Source organism: Sporothrix brasiliensis (genome assembly GCF_000820605.1).
Source record: "Sporothrix brasiliensis 5110 chromosome Unknown Cont22, whole genome shotgun sequence".
Taxonomy (NCBI): domain Eukaryota; kingdom Fungi; phylum Ascomycota; class Sordariomycetes; order Ophiostomatales; family Ophiostomataceae; genus Sporothrix; species Sporothrix brasiliensis.
Window position 1 is genome coordinate 46,916 of NW_024467141.1, and position 19,169 is coordinate 66,084.

At 51.6% G+C, this 19,169-nt stretch overlaps 6 protein-coding genes across 6 annotated transcripts; 4 read left to right on the forward strand and 2 right to left on the reverse strand.

Annotated features, from left to right (window-relative positions):
* Positions 1–491: 491 nt before the first annotated feature.
* SPBR_08629 (uncharacterized protein) lies at positions 492–1,339 on the forward strand (the record flags this gene model as incomplete). Its single annotated transcript, XM_040766867.1, has 2 exons — positions 492–830; positions 902–1,339. 2 exons carry the CDS (start codon positions 492–494, stop codon positions 1,337–1,339), a joined length of 777 nt encoding a protein of 258 aa, XP_040614290.1.
* Positions 1,340–1,842: 503 nt separating this feature from the next.
* On the reverse strand, positions 1,843–5,895 carry SPBR_08083 (uncharacterized protein; the record flags this gene model as incomplete). The annotated part of the gene is made up of 1 exon (XM_040766321.1): positions 1,843–5,895. The coding sequence occupies one exon, from the start codon at positions 5,893–5,895 to the stop codon at positions 1,843–1,845; it is 4,053 nt and encodes a 1,350-aa protein (XP_040614291.1).
* Positions 5,896–7,147: 1,252 nt separating this feature from the next.
* Positions 7,148–7,913, forward strand: SPBR_08665 (uncharacterized protein; the record flags this gene model as incomplete). The annotated part of the gene is made up of 2 exons (XM_040766903.1): positions 7,148–7,289; positions 7,372–7,913. The coding sequence occupies 2 exons, from the start codon at positions 7,148–7,150 to the stop codon at positions 7,911–7,913; spliced, it is 684 nt and encodes a 227-aa protein (XP_040614292.1).
* Positions 7,914–11,543: 3,630 nt separating this feature from the next.
* On the forward strand, positions 11,544–11,905 carry SPBR_08754 (HMG box-containing protein; the record flags this gene model as incomplete). Its single annotated transcript, XM_040766992.1, has 2 exons — positions 11,544–11,819; positions 11,888–11,905. The coding sequence occupies 2 exons, from the start codon at positions 11,544–11,546 to the stop codon at positions 11,903–11,905; spliced, it is 294 nt and encodes a 97-aa protein (XP_040614293.1).
* Positions 11,906–14,559: 2,654 nt separating this feature from the next.
* On the forward strand, positions 14,560–16,307 carry SPBR_08334 (uncharacterized protein; the record flags this gene model as incomplete). The annotated part of the gene is made up of 4 exons (XM_040766572.1): positions 14,560–14,999; positions 15,113–15,624; positions 15,713–15,821; positions 16,124–16,307. 4 exons carry the CDS (start codon positions 14,560–14,562, stop codon positions 16,305–16,307), a joined length of 1,245 nt encoding a protein of 414 aa, XP_040614294.1.
* A 741-nt stretch (positions 16,308–17,048) lies between these two features.
* SPBR_08318 (phosphoglucomutase) lies at positions 17,049–18,854 on the reverse strand (the record flags this gene model as incomplete). The annotated part of the gene is made up of 3 exons (XM_040766556.1): positions 17,049–18,562; positions 18,648–18,745; positions 18,802–18,854. 3 exons carry the CDS (start codon positions 18,852–18,854, stop codon positions 17,049–17,051), a joined length of 1,665 nt encoding a protein of 554 aa, XP_040614295.1.
* Between the last annotated feature and the right edge of the window lie 315 nt (positions 18,855–19,169).

A 19,169-nucleotide genomic window follows, 5' to 3' on the forward strand; every position in this document is an offset into this window, starting at 1 on the left:
TTTTTTTCTTTTTTTTTTTNTTTTTTTTTTTTTTTAGGTTAAAAGAATTTTTTTTGTTTGACTGTTTTTTTTTAAAAAAAAAAAAACAGAAAACATGAAATTTTGATGAAATAATAACACTTTCAACATAAGAAAAACAACAACAAGAAAGGCAAATAGGAGATACTTTATCTTCGATAAATTTGTAGATTACACCCAACGCGCCAAATAAAAGAACAACAAATTGTCACCAGTGTCGGGTGTGGAAAACAAGTCCCTGTAATTGGCTCACGTAATAAAGTGGGTCTATGAGGAAACTACAACCTACCAAATACAAACGATGGACAAAAAAAAAAAGCTTCAAAACAGACAACAGTTCGTTCAGGTACGAAGCCAAATCCAACTCTAGCACACCCAACACCATGGTATTGCTACGAACCATGCCGGCGCCCTGCTTCAGGTGTCTAACTCAACGGCCACTATTGGCCGCGGTTAGTGGGCGGCCAGCCGCGATGACCAGCGCATTTACTTCGATCCAGACCCGCGGCAAGAAGACGAAGCGCCGCGATCAGGGCGTTGTAGTTCGTCTGCTAGAGGACATTACACAATTCGGCCGACGAGATACGATTTTGCGGGTGGAGCGCGGGCGCATGCGCAATTTCTGGTATCCGAATGGCCTGGCCGAATACATGACCTCCGCTCGCATGGCTGAGCTGGGCCCTTCTGCTACTGATGCTGTCGCCCAACCCGATCCGTGGTTTGTCGCACGGCAGGATGGTGTGGAGGGCGAGACCATATCCCAAACGGAAACCAAGGCGGCGCGACCGACAATGGCCCTAAAGACCGTATCCGTACGTTTCTCAGGAAGCGATCATTTTCTTTGACTACTAATATGCAGAAGCGATCTGACCATTACTTACAGGCCACCCGTGCTGCTCTTCTCATCGAAACAATCGTCCCATCAAGCATTGTGTTCTACCGGAAACCTATCTCGACCGACACATCCGCCATATTCGGCTCCGTATCGGCCGACGACGTTACCAACACACTACGCGAGGTTCTGCAAGGCAGCCATGACGAGGAAGCCGCGCTGGTTCGTGTGGAACCACGCGACGTGCACTTCGTTGTTTCAGTGGGCACGGAGTCAAAACAGCGACACCAAGGAGATGACGAGCATGCGCCAACCACTGACCGAGTCAAGGCTTTGGGACGCTGGGAAGTGAATATCGTGGTGCGTGGAAACAGCTCTGAGCCTGCTACGCGAGTCTATGCGGCTGAGAAAGCGACTACATCTGGCGGAAAATCAGTCACGGTACGGAAGATTGTGGAAGTGGTGGCTACTCAAGAGTTGGGCCAATGAGCATGGGGAATCAAGCGCCCAATTGTATACTTTATGTTCATATATCCCGTCCATAATAAACACTGGCATGGTATTGATCCCAAAGCACGGGATACCGGTGAATATGTATGAGTGCAATAGGTAAATAAAACGATATCGTTGCCTTTTCTCCACATCGCGGTAGCCTGCGTTGAGTTTGCAATCAAATCATTCTTGCAGCAGAGAAGTCGAAAGACAGGTATTAGGCGATAATAAGCAACAAGATGGAACTGAACATCACAAACAAAAACGATACACCTGAACGAGAAAGAGAGAAATGGAGAAAACACGCCAGTAAGATTAAGAAAAACCCTGCAAATCGAACCAAAACTCTTATTTGGGCTTCTTTCCGACCTCAGCACCGTAGTCCACGGCCCATAGCGCGTCCCACACAACGCTTTGTTTTGACGGCGTTTCTGACAGAGCGCTCGTGTCGCGTTGAAGGTTGACAACCTGTCGCTAATTGAGAAAAGATAAACACAATATTAGGGTCCGAGCAAAGCATCGACGGCCCCTGCAGAAGCAGCGGCAGCTCCTGCAGGAGGAGGAGTAGAAGTAGAGTTTGAGTCCCGTACCTCGGAGGTATGTGAGGAATTGTTAGCCGCCGCTTCACTGGATTGGTCGCGCGCCACAGTGGGGCCTTCGCGAGAGGTGACGATGGTGGATGGTGCCGTTGCATGATGTGCTCCGGCATTCCTGTCGTGGCTCACGGTCGGCGCTGCGGGTGCCGTCGGCGGGCTGGCACCATGCTCAGCTGTGTCGGTTGGGGCTAAGCGCAAACTGTTGGTCTCGCTCGCGATGGCAGTACCACGCAACGACGCGGCAGCCAGGCCAGGGCCGGCTATATGGGCAAGCGGTGCTGCTTTTCTAGAACTTGTGCTCGAGCGTCGGCTTTCGAGGCTTCGCGAGAGAGTCTTACTCACGCCGTCGATACCCGTCGGTCGCCCAGCTCCTAAGCCTAGTCCCAGACCACGGCCAGAGGCCGTCCTTGCGTGGGTGTGGATGTCGGCAACTGCCTCGACATGATTTGCAGCAACGGTGCTCTTACCCAGTCCCGGTGTGGACGGTGCGCCGGGTTTGTCTTCGATCGCGTCAATCAAGTACCAGCGCAGACCATCCGAGAGATCGAAAGGGTTGTCGTTCTCGTTGTCGTCGGTGCTGAGCGACGTGGTCTCCTCGCCTCCACCACGGTTCGCGTTTTGTTGCTGTTGCTGCTGCTGTAAATTTTTGGAAAGGTCAACGACTTTTTCCTGAACACGAGCGATGCGTGCTACCAACCACTCGCGGTTTTGAAGCCTGTGTGCTTCCTGCTCACGGAGAAAGTAGTGTGGGAAACCAATGTTGAAAGCGGCCCATGCACCACTGGTTTGGTTGCGTGTGGGCAAGAAAAGGGCTAGATCGCCTTCTTTGAAGTGCTTGAAGGCGATCTTCTCATGTGCTTCCTTCTGCAGTGTGTGTGCCTTTTCACGATAACTGCGTACGTCACGCTGCATTTTTCGTGCAATGTGCTCGACTTCTTTGACCCGCCGGTAGACGGTCTCGGCCACAGCATCAATATCAAAGCTACACACAGCTGTCATGAACTCGGTATATTGGACTGCCTCTGTCTCTCCGTCGGCACTATTCATCCAATAGAGAAGTTCCACATCGGCGGCCTTTTCTCCGGCAGCGATTGAAGAAATTGGAGGAGATTCGCCTGGTCGGGTCGCCTGCAACACGCCGGAAGGCCGTCTGAGGAGAGACGAGGCACCCTCGCCACTCATGGCTGAACGTTCTGACCGGGGAATTTTTTGGATCACCATTGATTCCCCGTCGCGGGTCACAGAGAATCCCAGTCGTTCGAGCAGTCGGCAAAGGCGGTCGTTTTGGGTGTAGAGCCGCTGTGACAAGTCTTTGGCACGCAGCGTGCGCGCATCAAATCGGGCAGTCAGGCTCGCTAGGGCAGTCTGAGCGTCGCTGTGCTTTTCCTGGAACATCCGCAGCTCTTCCTCAACACCGCCAAGATGGGACTGTTTCGCGACGACCTCCTCTGTCAGCGCTTCTACTTTGCGCTCCTCCTCCTCGAGCCTCTTGCGCAACGTCTCCGATCCCGTCTCGCCGTCTGCAATTTTAGCCCGGAGCTGGAAGAGTTCTGTACGACTTTCACCAAGTTCATCCTCCAGTGTGGTAATGCGCGCCATGTTTTCCGCAAGCTTTTCGCGGAGGCGCCGTGCAGCAACTTCCTCAGTTGCTAAGGTCGCTTTGGAAGAAGCCAGTTCATCGCGAAGATCTTTATTCGCAGCTTCAGCCCTCTCTAGATCGGCCCTAATAATAATCATGTCTCCGGCCGTGGTTTGCATGCGGGCCAACGCGTCCGCCAGCGTGCCCGAAACCGCCTCGATAAGATCAGAAACATCAGCTGGCGGTATCGACTTAGTTGGCTCGAGGTCTTTGCCCTCAATTGAAACCAACTGCGCATGGAGATCGCGGAAGCCATTGGATAACATCTTCTCGGCATCTTTGGCATCCTGCAGGCGCTTTGCCGTGGATTGTGCGTCATCCAGTGCTGCCTGAACCTGCTTCTCGAGCGACTCGATTTGCTCACGCTGTAGCTTGGTCTCTTTCCGTAAAAAGTCCACCTGACCTTGGTTCTTGAGCACATCGTCTCGGTGTGTCTTGTTTAGGTGTTCAATCTCTTCCTGGGCGGAGCGCAACTTGTTGTCAAGTGTCGCCTTTTCATTTTCGCGCGACTCGTCGAAGTGCTCTATCTCGTCTTCTGTGTCCTCTAGGCGTGCCTGAAGCCGCTTGATTTCGTCTTCAAGCGACTTGCGTTCTTCTGTGAATTCTCTCTTAAGAGCCTCTAGATTCTCCAACAGGTCCTTCTTGGTGGAGTTGGTCTCGTCCATCTGGCCTATTATATTGGCGTTTTCTACCGTGCGAGCTTGGAGGTCCTTTTCAAATGCGGCCGACCGTAACTTTTCAGCGGCCAATTGTGCTTCAAGCAGTTGAACCCGCTGGGCTTCTTGAGCATCTGCGGCAACGGCGACTGTTGATATGCTCCCTCCTTCGAGTAATGTCCGACGGTCTCTTTGCAGCTGTGGCGTTCCTGGCTTGTCCGATACTGTTGACTCGGCCCGGTCGGAGAATTGCTGACTCGGTGTGGCCTGGAACATTCCGCCAAGACTAGCTCGGGATGCCTGGCTCTGGCGGTGCAGCAGGTCTTCGAGCCTACGCACACGGCTTTCAGCTGTCCTTAGTTTGTTCTCGGTTTTGGCTTTGTCGTCCTGCAAACGCCGCAGCACATCGTCGTCACCACGTACGAGCAGGCCGCTGCGTCCCAGGGCAACGTCGTGGACGCTGCCGTTTTTAAAAGCCTTGATGCGTTTGGACTGCTGTTTGGTCGGCGCATTGAGGTCAGCAATCATCTTGCCAATGTCATCGATGAGGCCGCCGTCTGCTTTCTGACGCTGGAGAACGTCATAGAGTTTTTCCAAATCCTTTCGAGTGACATTCGGCCAATCGGCTTCCTCTCCAAGAAGGTTGACCTCAAGGCCGGCAACCTGGTTTTCAGCCGACGTCACTGATGGGCCATATGCAAGGTTGCCGACCGACTTTTGCCACTTCTTTCGGCGCTTGACTTCCTCGTCGTGAAACAGTGCCATTTCGTTGGCGAGAGTCGAGGAGTCCGTCTTGACTTTGTCCAGCCACTCACGGCGCTTGATGGCTTCGCTGACAAAAGAAGCGTAAACATAAGGAATCTGCTGCACCAGGCGTAGGTAGTCAAAGTGCGCCATATCATCCTCGTTGCTGACGGCGGAAATCTGGCCCTTGATACTGCTGCTGAGGCTGGTCAAGTTGGTAATGTTGCGCATGAAATCGATGGTTTCCACTGCCAAGGCGTTGCGCGACTGTGTTGCGTAGCGGAACATCTCGTCCATTTCGGCGGCCCGTGTCTTGATGCTCGGCAGGAGACGCTCTGTGTGAGTAGCAGCAATCTTTGACGCCTGTAGCACATCTCGTGTCGATTCAGCGTACTCGAGTGTTGTCTGGTAATCGGTGCTGATTTTATTGGCGAGGGCCTTGATGTCTTCTAGTAGCTGTGCAGATTCGCCCTCATGAGACAATGCGGAGCGGTCGACGGCTCGCTCAAACCCTTGGAGGACCTCTTCGCAGCCTTGCAGTAGCTGCGGTGCGTCGCGCTCAAGCACATCGATGTTCGCGTGGAAGCGGCGAAGTGCGGCAGGCGCGAGTTTTCCGGCCTTGCGTGCCGTTTCCACATCGATTAGGTCTTCCAAAGTCGCGCGCTGCGTTCCTCCCATGGAACGTCCGTTCAGACCGGCGCTGTCGGTTCGGCCTGTCATAAACCAGAGCATGGGCGACGATATGGAAACGCTCCGCGCCAGCTCCAAGTATTGTTCCCAGCGGTCCACCAAATTGGCATAGTCCACCCTTGCACTATCCAGCCATTTCTTGATCTCGGTGTACTTATTTTCCGTACTCCTAACGACAGCCTCGAGGTTGGCAACGGCCGCATCTAGGCATCGCATCATGGCGTCCATTTCGGCATATCGTTCTTGGGCGGCGCCTGCCTTGCTGGAACACTCGTCAGCGACTGACGTGGCCCACTTCTGACGTGCGTGGAAGAGGTCTTGCCATGCGGATAGCGATCGCTGGTCACGGAGATCGTTTGGAGGATTGGACGCGGTATAATGTTTGGCGAGAGGTATTTCGAGGTTTACTATGGCGGCAGCGCTTGCCGTATCTGACTGTGTCGTGCGCGCATCGTAAACGTAGATCTCCTTCTATTGTTTGTATGCGCAATAGTCAGTTGACCGCGATGAAGGCTATAGGAGTTTTTCGCACTGCCGACTGGACCGAAGCCTACCTCTGTCTGGAAAGCGGCTAGCCGAAGAGGCTTCCCCTGGGGGGTAAGGGCAATAATGTACTCGGTTGGGATTGATGTCTGGCGGCTAACAAGCGTCTTGAATTCATCGAGGCTGGTACGTGGCGCCCTATGTTAGCTGCTTGTCCCGAAGTATTCTAAGAAAGGTGTAGGCAGCCCTTGGATATGTCGAACGTACGACAGCATTTGTGAGAAGTCAACATGTAGGCGCCGGCCCGTGTGGGCTATCAACACTTCGTTGGCCATCACAAGACATGACCCCCGAGCTTGACTGGTTGTTAAAGCCCGGGGCCCGGAGGTAAGTGTGGCCAGTAGGGTGAAGAAGGCTGTTGACGATGAAAAGACCCTGTGATGCTTGGTAACAAGCTCCAAGTGCTGCTGACCAGAGCTAAGACTGGCGGAAAAGCAAAGGAGGCCGATGCGCGTGGTCAAGCCGATGTCTCGTTCGTGGCGAAGATTTGTCGGGGATAGTTGGTAGATTGTATAGAGAAAAAAAAGTTGCAGTAAACGCTCCTACGTTTGTGGCATGGACCCCTGATGTTGTTGATGCATCTGGGAGTACGATTTATATCAAAAGTAACGGAGAACGCTGCTGCGCATCTTGCGCTGTGCCCAGACGTGGCTCCAGCCTACCTGACTAAACTACATTAGCGCCACAGCTGCCTCGTGACTGGTGCGGAGTGTTATCAGCCCCAACTTCAGGCCGGCTTGGATGTTAGAAACTTGACGCCACAAACAACACCAGCCACAAAAGGCTGTCCAGACGCGAAGCTGTATTCAAGGGCAACAACAAATCTCAAGGAGACGGCCTACTTGACACAGTGCGATCTGAATCGCGGTATCGCATAATTCTCCTACCTCCGCATTTTTTTTTTAATAATATGGCGGCCGAATTGGGGGACACGCCTATGAGCGACGCGCCAGACGAGGGTGTAGTAGGACCGCTGGATCTTTCTGAAGACGAGAAGCGAGCATTGGCGCTCTACGACCAGCTCCGGAGCATACGGCTCGAGATTGGCCTTTTAAAGGCGCGGGAATCGTTCACAGGAGGTAAGTCTTAGGGTGAGCGGTGGTTGGTAGCGAAATATACGGGGGCAAGACAAGAATTAACAAAATGCAGATGCATCGCCAGTTGTCGGTGAAGGAGATATTGCGGCTAGACAAAGACAATTGCTGGAGGCACGCGCCTCTTACGTTTTGCGTAACGAAGTGGTCGACAGCGTCCTGACAGTCAATGCTGTCCTCAAAGCTGTGCACGGCGCTACGCAAGCCTCGCCCATCGAGCGGGATCTTTTACCGGCCATCAAACAGAGAGACGCTGCGTCCAAGGCCGTTGCGCAAGAATCGTCTGCGCGGCGCGAAGCTCATGACGAGAGTGCGACGGTGGCGGCAGAGCTCCGCCAATTGGAGAAACAAAACGCTCGTCTCGCAGCGGAAGTACGGGAGCTTGCGCTGGCAATAGCAGCAACGGACCAGCTAGGTCCAGCGACAGCAGGCGACGAGGGAGACATGGACGAGGCGATCTTGGAGCGGAAGAAGCTGTTATCAGGCGTCAAGACGAGCCGGCAGCGCTGGACGCTAATCAAAGGCGCTGCAAGTGCTATCATTGTCGGGAGTGGAGTCGACTGGACAAAAGAGGTAGCTCTCAGTGATATTGTCCTCGACTCGGAATGAACTCCGTGGATGGGAAACACTCAGTCACAAGAATTGATATCAGACCCATCATTGCCTCCGGTTGCGCCATGCGGCGTGCCGAGTGACGGTTAGAGCAACTCGATGCGCGTGGTATAAACTACCGTATGTTTTGCGAAAGGATACAGTGGCATGTATTCGAGGAGTCACGTCGCGGATCAGCCAAGAGCATGGTGATTGCTTGCTTACAAGGCCCAACGATTCTCACGAACGACGACGGCCAACCAAATGATCTGAGGACCTAACGGCGCAGTCTAGGGCAGGTGTGCGAGCTGGCCGTTGTTCACACATAGATCGGTTTTTTAACATGCAAACCATACGCACGCAAATATGTATACGAAATATTTCGTCTCCAACAAACAATAAGATATCATTGTACCATCTACATGGCAGCGCATCCATTTCAGATGTGTAGGAGGGAAGACGCGTACGAGATCGACGCGTCGGGGTTTGTTTGCATCTTCACGTGACGGTGTGATTTGGTACGATTTTCTTGTTTTGACTTCGCCCAAAATGGCCTGAGGAGCAAAAAATAACATGGCGAAAATCTGGCAGCGAAAATAGGGACACAAATAACAAAAACCATGCGTCCTATTTTCTGGCGAATGGCAGCGCTACCTTGCATACACCCCCCTCTCCGCCACTGAACATGTTTCTCAGAGGTACCGCCGCCTTGCAAGCAGTGCTCTCGTCATTCGCGTCTGCGCGCCTTCCACTTGTTTCCCCATCTTCCAATCCCGCTGCCGTTGGCCTCTTTCTCGCACTCATCCAAGTACGACTATTGTGCATATGCATGGCGCACATGGGTGTACTTTGTACGTTTCTGGGCGATTGTTGTCAATTCCCACTCCGCTCTCACACTGGCACATGATACTGCCAAAATGCTGCCCCGTCAGGAGTACGAGACTGCAATGCGGTTCTCGCGCAATTTGGCTGAGTAATCTGTCACATACTCGATCACTCACAATAGACCGATGCTGGTACTTGCGACGAAAATGACATTTTGTGTGTAATAAAGAGTGCTTCAAAATTCTCAGATTTGTTTACAGGATACTTTCCGCGAGGATGTGATTTTTGTATCGTGTCCGTTGTTTGTCGCGGACGACTACGATGTACAGAGTAGGATGCTTTGATCTCTGCTACTCTTCGTTTCTACTTTTATTTTAGGCCACAATAACTTGCGGAGTGTGTCGTACTCCGTACGGCATATAGTATTGAACAAACTACCGGGAGTTTTCGTGTAAGCGAAAGTCCTCAGTCAGGGCTATGCATTAAAAGACCAGTTGAGCTCAGACGGCCTAATCCAACCTCTCTATCGAAGCGCAGATCGACGAAGGAGATAACCAAGCACTACAAGGTTAATGTCTTACGTGAAGAAGTGTGCTCGGCGTGAAACAAAACAGAATACGGGCACTTTGAGGATGGTCGTCTATCCCAACAACCAAATAAGGACGGATGGCGGTCGGAACGTAAAGGGGTTTGTGTAAGACGCTAGTAGTCCCATAACGAACGTCGAACCAGATGGCCAGAAAAAGGTACTTCGTACAAATTACACAGTACAAAGTTAGCCACGGTACCTCAAAGAGATACATACGATAAGGTACTGGTACATATGGCGTTGGCGCGGAGATACATGCTGCTCCTGCAAAATTTAAGTACCCGGTCAAGTAGGGCGGTTCGGTGGTTTGGTCCTCAAGCGTAAACAAGAGGTCCTGCCTGTGCTCCATACCGTCGAGCTCTCCATAATCCCGTAGGCTAGTTCGAGAGCTACTGCAAATGTGTCCCAGCTCCTACCACCTCAATGTAAGCAGCTTCCTTAGCGACATGTGTTATGCGGCGGAGCATTTTGCTCTTTACTATTATCATCCGAAGGCATTTTGTTTTGTGCGCCAACGCCGCCTTGGAAGCAGAGTTGATCTTTAACACGACCTATTACTTTGGAACAAGCTGCACCCCTCTCTTTTTCTTCCTTCCCCTTTCGTCGTCTTTTGTGAGATTACGAATAAAACAAAGATGAACATACACTCACCGCCGGTCCGCTTTTGTATTCGTCTATTAAGCCTTCAGTATCGCTTACAGTCGCGCGGTCAGAGCAGGGGACACGGGAGGAATGGCTTCTATCAACAAAAGTAAAGGTGCACGGCTGTTGGTTCAAAATATGATGTACGTGCGAATTCGCTGGTTTGGAAGTACACAGTACAAATTTTAGGCGGCACATGGTACAACAATTCAAGTACTGTACCCGGTGTCTGAGCGGCACGGAGAAATCACCCCTTTGCCCCAGGCCAGTCCACACTGTTGCTCACCCACCCCCTCCCTACCGGCCACCCTCATTTCCACCCGAGTCGACCTTTGAATTTTGGGGGGTTTTGGCACCGCCCACCTACACCTCACACACATTTCCCTCTCATTTCTCGACCCTCCTGGCCATTGCGCCCTTCGTTCCTACCCTTTGCTACGGCGGTTTCAGTACGCTGCTGGCCTAAGCAGACCAAAACATCACCCCAACGTACCCGCCATTGGTCTTCATACAACCGGCACACCACAACCGTACATGACCCAAGAGGGAGACACACGAAAACACGTACACACACGCCCACCCTGCCTTCCCTTTTGTCGCTCCCTCTCTGCCCACACGCGCCGCGCTCCCACCTCCCCTCTCCGTTGCCCTCCTCAATCAGCCCAACTGGCCCATAGTAAAAAGGCCCGCCTTCTCTCTCTCCCCTACGCCCACGCACTCTCTCCCTCTCTCTCCTCCTCTCTTTTCTCTTCTCTTTTCGCACGCAAAATCTCCCATACAACAGCTTCCCCCAGCAAAACACCTCACAGTGAAAGCCTCGCATCGTCCCATACAAATCCACGCCTCATTCACTTACATTCACTACCATCCCATACAACTTTGTAAGTACTTTGAAATTCACCCTCGTCCGCTGCTATTTGCAAGTCACTTCCCATGCTCTCTACTTTCGACACCTTCAGTCGCTTTCACCCTGTTATTTGTGGTCCAGTGGACTTCTTTTGCAGTGATTTGCGACTTTCGACAACGGAACAGCCATTTTGGTTTGTTCATAACCGCGTGCAAGCTCGTCTTGTGTCGTGGTCCATCGCATTCGCGTTTATTTTGCTCGCCCGCGCGCACTGGTCCCTCCGCCGCAACAAGATTGCGATTTTCTTGACAAAATAAGCGCACCTTCACAAGACTGGGAACCAGTCTGATTTTCATCCACAATGCCTTTTCATTTCCAGCATCACCAACTCCGCGATCACTTATCGCGACATTTGCAACCAACCACCACCAACTGCGCAAGATCCATTTCCACCCGCGTCGTTTCAATTTCCATTCATGTCATTCTACGCATGTCATTCTACGCACTTAAACAAATGCGACTGACATCGTTTGGGCAATTGAATCGATACGCGTGCTGTGCCCTTGTTGCCACTACAAATTGATATTTTTTATTTTCCTTCTGCGACTTTTTTTTTTCGCATTGGCAACAAGTGGATCTGTTTTGTCGCATATGGTGTGGCTCGTCACAAGGACCAGTGTTCTATGACGACGCATCTTGCAGGATCACTAGCCGGACGAATTCTTGCTAACCATTCCGAAGCATCATGCCTAAGGCCGCAGCAAAGAAGACCGGTAAGGTCGAGAAGCGCCGAGGCAAGAAGGACCCCAACGCTCCCAAGCGCGGTCTGTCTGCCTACATGTTCTTTGCGAACGAGCAGCGCGAGAACGTCCGCGACGAGAACCCCGGTATTTCTTTCGGCCAGGTTGGCAAGCTTCTCGGTGAGCGCTGGAAGGCCCTCAACGACAAGCAGCGCACTCCGTACGAGGCCAAGGCCGCTGTCGACAAGAAGCGGTACGAGGACGAGAAGGCTGCTTACAACGTGAGTCTAAGTCTCTTCACGGTTTTGATTGATTGACTCAACACTTGCCGTGCCCATTATTCAAACAGTACACTGACGCAAAATAGGCATAAGCAATGAGTTGACGGCACTATTTCTGTTTTTGTTTTAATATTCATGTGTTATTCGGTATGGACGGGTTGTGGCGCGAGGACAACTGACAAGGGATTGAGTTTCGTGTACATTCTCGGGTCATATGTCCGGCTGGTTTTTTTTTATCTTCTGCTTTTACGGGATGTACGGGGATTATTTGAATTTACTCGGGTTACGACAACATCGGCCATACCAACATGGCAGCGTCCTCTTGCCCAGTGTTGTCCTTCACTTGTATGTATTCTACATTGGTCTCTTGTAGAGAAGTGTGGACATGGGAGATGATATGTATGACTAGTCGAAGGATATTGGAGTAAAACAAGGCTGCTGCGCCAATTTTCTAGACCTGTTCTTTTTTTTTCAAGTCAAGCTTCCTCGTTGCTTAAGTTGTACTTTTGGTTTGTTGCTGCGAGGCTGGATTCGTCCCGATCCGTCCCGTTGGACACAAGTAGTCTTTTGACAGCCTTACAGGCGCTGACCGCTCTCGGTTTCTTGATATGCAGTCTGCCAGCTAGGAGCATTTGTTTACGTCTGTTTCCGTACAGTTGTATTGTAGCCCACAAAGAGCGATCGTAAGGAGAATCCATTCACTCTTGGCTCAAGTGGACGTTCGCTACGTTGCGTCCATGCACGACGTTGGTCCAAATAACGAACGATTGTGTTCCATATTTGTGCACGTCATTTGTCGGAAACGGGGACGGTTTGGGTCGTCCCAGGCAGGAAATCCGCTTTGTGACTTCGTGGCATATATTCCAGCCAGCGGTCTTCATGCAGCTTGCTCCTTCTTTAGCCACCGAACTGAGAACCATACCTGCCTTCTCCAAGCCCCCACATGCTCTAATATCCATCAATTGCCATCGCCGTTTCTCGCGCAATCTACCAGTCGTTGCCTGATTAACTTACAAAACAGACGAACCCAGGGCCTAAGGCCGCACATTATCTGCCCGCCGCTGCTTCTGTTAACCTTCACCCTCGCTAGGACGATACCAAGAACACAGGCGGCCACCGGCTCCAGCAAAAAAGTGTGATTAGTAAGCAGGGCAGACTTCAGACAACAGCCGAGAAGTAATTCTCGTTGCCGACACAGTATGGCTTGAACGCCGGTCCACTAACTTTCGCATCGACGACTTCATCTGGCAGTCCACAAACAGAATGGCCCTTTCCTGACTATTCTATTTCGATTGGCGCGGCCTCTTGTTGGATGCAAACTCCACAAGATAGATGTCGAGCCAGCCGGCTTGCATAACGCTGCTGCAAGAGCGCCGACAGGGCCTATCACCAGCCGGCCACGTCAGTCCCGCACATTTCGTGCCAAACATGGAGCGGCAGCAACAGTGGAAGGGATGGGGCGGAGAACGAAACGTAGGTCGAGTTTCTCAGAAGAAGACGTCCAAAAATGGAGCCGTGAGAGGTAAGCTGGGGCCAATGCGGTCAATGCAGGCAGTACAGACACAGCCAATGTGCGCACAAAAAAAACGAGAAACTGGTGGCACTTGTTTGCGGCCTTTCCCCTCAATCTTCATTGATTGCTGTTTGATTTATTTGTTGGGCACCACTGCGATCCTGGTGCAAAGCGCAGCCCAATGCACGCTGACGAGAAACGAGAACTCGTGCATATCTCCGCTTGCCTCATGTATTCTAGAACTCTTCTGTTGCTCTCTCGTTTCCTCCGCAGTCCTTCTTACCCCTACTGTAACTCCTCTACCGCTTCTACCAATTCCTGGCACAGCATCAAAACACGATCCCCTTGGAAAGCTTGCCCTGCAAGTCTGACGTACGGGCACGGCCACTTCACACTATCTCTCTCAAGCACGACCTTCAGACAAGGTGACAACTGTGCGTTCGTTCTCGTTCGAACTCCTGTTTTGCGACTAGGCGCAGGAGATATCATCAGCAGCCCAGCTGAGTCGTTGCATGTACTGGGAAAAGCCTCGAAGGCTCGCCAGCGTGGAATCACCAGACCACACTTGGGTATTTTATTCTGCATTGGTTGCTTCTTTGCAAGTTCATGCGTTCCCTGACCATATCCTAGAAAGAGTGCGGTTCCTTCACATTCGTGGCTGCTGTCGTCAGAGTCGGACACATTGAACAGCGATTCCTGCCTTGTGCGCGCCGTCGTCACCCAGATTCAATCAACTTTCTTGTCGTTTTTTACGCCGCCAGACTGGCATGGTCTGCCAACGACGTCGTGTATCTCTATCGGCCAAGACACCGACTTTTATACCTGTTTTGAGAGGCGCAATATTCAAGCGAAGAGGGGGAGAAAGGACGATCGGTATCTGGCTGCCGGTTTGTCGACGAACAGTGAATGAGGTGACAAGAGGCTGCCACGATTACGTGACGAGAGGATCTCAAGCAAACCGCTGGACATTCGGCCCGCTCTCTCTACGGTCGGCGACACCATATACCACCACGGCAACAATGACATCCTGACGCGCTTCAAAGCCGTCTCCTTTATCTTTTCCTTTTGTTCCAAACGCTCACGACCATTTTCTCTTATCACTTTCGCACTTCACATCCGTTTCGCCCAGTCTTTTTCTCCAGCGAAGAAAAGTTCACGAAACGTCAGCGTGTTGCATTGTCATCACATGTCCATGTCCATATTGTCATCATCAAGCGAAGTCTAGCAATGAGTGGCATGCACAACAATGGCGGCCGGGTCGCCCTGCTGCTCGAAGGATGCTACAGCGAGGCCATGGCGGCCAATGTGGTCGCTGGTTGTGTGGATAATCTTCGCGGTTGCCTCGCTGAGCCACTCTATCCGCTCATGATTGCCTTAGCCGACGAGATGCGCAAGTGTGGTAACGTTTTTCTTCGTATTCTCGAACAGGCTCGAACACACCCAGGTCGTGTACCAACCATGTTGGGCTATCTTGACATTCTATTGCCTAGCTTTCAAAAGAGCGTCGACGACATCCGCACTCACTATGAAGACAAGACCAAGAACAAAGAGATCCGCTGGCGCACCATGTACCACAAGATGACGGATGAGGCTGGTGGCATTCATTTGCCGCAACGGTTCAGCCTTTATTATCAGTTCCTGCTTCTCATGAGCCAAATGTTGATAAGGTTCGTGGCGCTTTTCCTAGCCCACCCACGACACGTACATACAAATCACCTGGGATGCTATCACTTACTCCCTAATCGCTAACATGATTCGCTCTACCTCTTGCTCTTACCAGGTCTCCGCAATTTGACATGAACGCCATGGAGGCCCTGCAAAATCGCGTCTGCCAACTCCGTGAAAAGCAGGGCATCAAGTCTCCTCCGTCACCGGCCGGCCCGCTTGTCATGTCCGCAGCAGCAGCAGTATTCCGAGACAGAAGCCTCCATTGGGCCGAAGACATTTTTTCCCGGCCGTTGCCTTCCCGGACGCCCCTCAAACACCTCAAATTCTCGGAATGCTACGGTCCTTGGAAGGACGCTATCGTGCCGAAAGAAGCCCGGATTTTGTTTCGGCGTTCGTTTGACCAGGATCGCCTCACAATCTTGGCGTTTATTAACCCTTTTGACCGTTGTCCCTACCTGGTTGTTCGCAGCCTCGACACAGGCACCAACATGTCTGCGTTTTCGATATATGGCGTGCACGAGCTGTGCATTGAGCGTGATGGCAGCTGCCTCGTCATCAAACGTTGGAGTCATACGGAAAACACCTCTAAGTTGTGGGTATTGCTTTACTTTCTTACTTGGGAGGGTAGGTACTTCTCATTCCCATGATGTATTATACCATTCTATCATAAAAACAAAAAATCAAAAATCAAAACTGACAACCCCATTCATAGAGCTAGTTCTCTTTCACTGTACCTTTGTTGCCATGAAATTTGAGGGTCCTACGGGAGCGGTCCACCCAATCGAACTCAATATCAGCCGGGAGAAGCGCCTATTCCAAGCGTAAGTTTCGTATCCAACCGGATAGTACGCACAATATCTCTGTCCTCATATCCGATGTGAAAACTAACAGGGTCATAAAGAAGCATCCTCGATGATGGCTACAGGCACTCTCTTCTCGTCTACCAGGACACGAAAACACGGGCTCTACGTTTGCATGCCACCGTTTGGGACGGCTCATTGCGACGTTGCCCTGTCTGGACTGCATTCATCACAAACCAGTCTCTGTCGCCAAACTGGCTAGTACGGAAAGACAGGAATCGCATCCTTGTAAAAGACATTGAGCTATACGTGTTTTGCAACAGTTACCGGCCTGAACACATGAGGCAGAACAAGTACAATGCGCTGGAACTAGACTTTTTCGCCGAAGAAGCCCAGGAAAGCTTCAGGGAGCTATTCTATTCACCGCCGAAAGCAACGGACGGCAGCAACCCGACAGAGTCGACGGCCCCGTCCGATGACGGCGAGCGGACAGATCCATCGAAATGAAGGCCCAATTCCATATCGCCAATGTCCCGGCCTCAATGCGTCATGAAACTTGTCCAATGTCAACACCGCACGAACAGCTTTTTGTTTTGCCCTTTTCTCTCCACATCTCCAATCTCAAAATGACCTACCCCTTTATGCTTGCACCATGTTTGTCTATTTGTATGTTGCGATCACGAATTATGCTTATGACTTTCACGGCCTGACATTCTCACATATTGATTGAGCGAAGTAATATTCCACTGGTTTTCCTAAAACTGTAGCGGTCTTGTTTTTTTTTTTTTTTTTTTTGTACTCGCACTAACATCCTTCACTTACCTTGTGAAAGACACTCTGAACGAGATGGGACCCAAACATGATGTCTCACGTTTATTAACCTACCTCCTGAGCAGTTTGTCATTCTTACTTTCTTTACCTTGTTTTTCTCGAAAGCTAATTTGATATTCGCACTTTATAGATTACGGAAATTTTAACTTTAGAAAGTGGAATGCGCATAATCTTCTTTTTATTTCACGTGACTTAATAACCGCTACGTTGCCGCAAGCCTGTTTCAATTTCTACGTGATTCACGATGAAACATCCAAATAAAAAATTTCTTGGGCGTACAATAAATACGCTTAGGTGACCTTGGTGACAGAAAAGGCTTTTTAAAGCGGGAGTAAAACCTAAAACATGAGAAGAACGAAATAAGTGGCTACTAGAATGTGTTTTGTCTCGTAAAAATGTTCGTATCACGCCACCCTCTCAAGTCTTCACATCCGGCTCGTCACGACCCACATACTCCTTGAACTTGAGAAGCGTCTTGGCCATGTCGATCTCGGGCTTGAGAAAATCTTGCGCATCTTTGCCGTACGTTTCTGGATCGCTTGTGTGCTGCTCAATGTACAGACGAATAGTTGCGCCGCTGGAGCCGGTGCCCGACAGGCGCACGACGATGCGCGTGCCATTAGCAAATGTTGCGTACAGGCCCTGGTTGTTAGATACGGAGCCATCCAGGTCCGTGTAGGAGAAGTCCCCGGCGCCCGTCACCTTGCGGCCATCGACGCTGCTGCCGACAAAGTTGGGGTCGTTCACAAGTCCACGCAGGACGCCGACAACATTGTCGGCGCCGGCAGAGTCGACGTTCTCGTAGTCGTAACGCGTGAAAAAGGTGCGGCCGTACTCCGTCCAGAAATCATGCTGGATCTGCTTTATGGTAGGCGGCACGCCCGGCTTCTCGAGGCCCAGGCCGGCAATGATGTTGAGCCAGGCAACAATAGCCCACAGGCCATCCTTTTCACGGATGTGGTTGCTGCCAGTACCAAAGCTCTCCTCGCCGCAGATGGACAGTTTTTCGGCATCGAACAAGGCACAGAAGAATTTCCAGCCGGTAGGGACCTCATAGCAGGCCAAGTTTTGGCGCTTGGCGACAAGATCGACGGCGCCGGAGGTGGGCATACTGCGGGCTAGGCCGAAAACGCCATTCTTCTTGAAGTAGGGAATCAGACGGGCGTGGTGTGCGATAATGGCAAGACTGTCACCGGGCGAAACAAAGGCACCAGCACCGTAAATCATGTTGCGGTCACCATCGCCGTCGGAAGCAGCGCCAAAAGGAACCTTGCCATTCTCAACTGCTTCGACAAGAGAGTGGGCGTAAGTCAGGTTGGGATCCGGGTGGCCACCGCCAAAGTCTGGGCTCGGAACACAGTTTTGGACACTGGTAGGACCGAGACCGAGGGCCTTGTCGAAGATGGCGGTACCGTACGGCCCAGTGACTCCGTGCAGACCATCAAAGAGCACCTTGAAGTCGGGGTTCTTGGCGAAGAAGGTCTTGATCAAGTCAAAATCGAAAATGTCCTGTAGCATCTCCACGTAATCGGCCGTGCTGTCGACAACCTCAACTTCAAGAGGGCCATACTGGCGGGTGCCAATGGTGGAAATGTCGACATTCTCCAGCTCGAGCAGCTTGTAAGCAGTCAATGCCTTGGCGGTCGCAAAAATCTTGTTCGTGACGGACTCGGGCGCCGGCCCTCCGTTGGCGAGATTGTATTTGATGCCAAAGTCGGCCTTGGGACCGCCAGCATTGTGGCTGGCGGTAAGAAGGATGCCGCCGGTCGCCTTGCGTTTGCGGATGAGGTGACTGGCAGCCGGGGTTGACAGGATGCCATTGTGGCCGATGAGGAGCTTCTTAACACCATAAGCGGCACCGATGCGGGCGATCAGCTGGATAACTTCGGGGTTCCAATAGCGGCCATCGCCACCAATGACGAGGAAAGAGCCTGTAAGGTAGAGGATGCAAAACAAAGTCAGTGGCAGGATCTTTCTGGGGAAGTCATTGCCCATTGGCTGCGGCTCGGAGCTTACCATCGACGCCCTCTGGGATAGACAGCAAAATGCTTGTCACAAAGGACTCGCTGTAGTGAGGCTGCTGGAACACAACAACCTTCTTGCGGAGGCCAGAGCTGATGCTGTTAGTAGACAGAAGACGTAACGCATGGGAGGAATTGTAGAGCCGTACGTTCCAGGCTTCTGGTCGGTGAAAGGCGTGAACTCGACGGTCTTGGCAGCCATTGTAACGGCGGGGATGGGTTGGGTCGCAAAGGTCTTTCGGGTAGGACGTGAGGTTGGTTTCCTGCGCGAGAGAAGCTCAAGATCGAAGCAGAGGACAGAGCGTCGTGATCGCTAGAAGCTGGACTTGCCCACTGTCAAATAAGGTTGGTCAATTGAGAGGTCTTATATGTAACCAAAGCACAGCCATACTTACGATGAACAGGGTACAAAAACGGTCAAGAGAGGGAAGGAATGTAAAGGAAACGCAGAAGTGAGACAATTTAAGAGCTTCGAGCAAGCTTCGGAAACGGGGAAATGGCAACCACGCCCAGAACG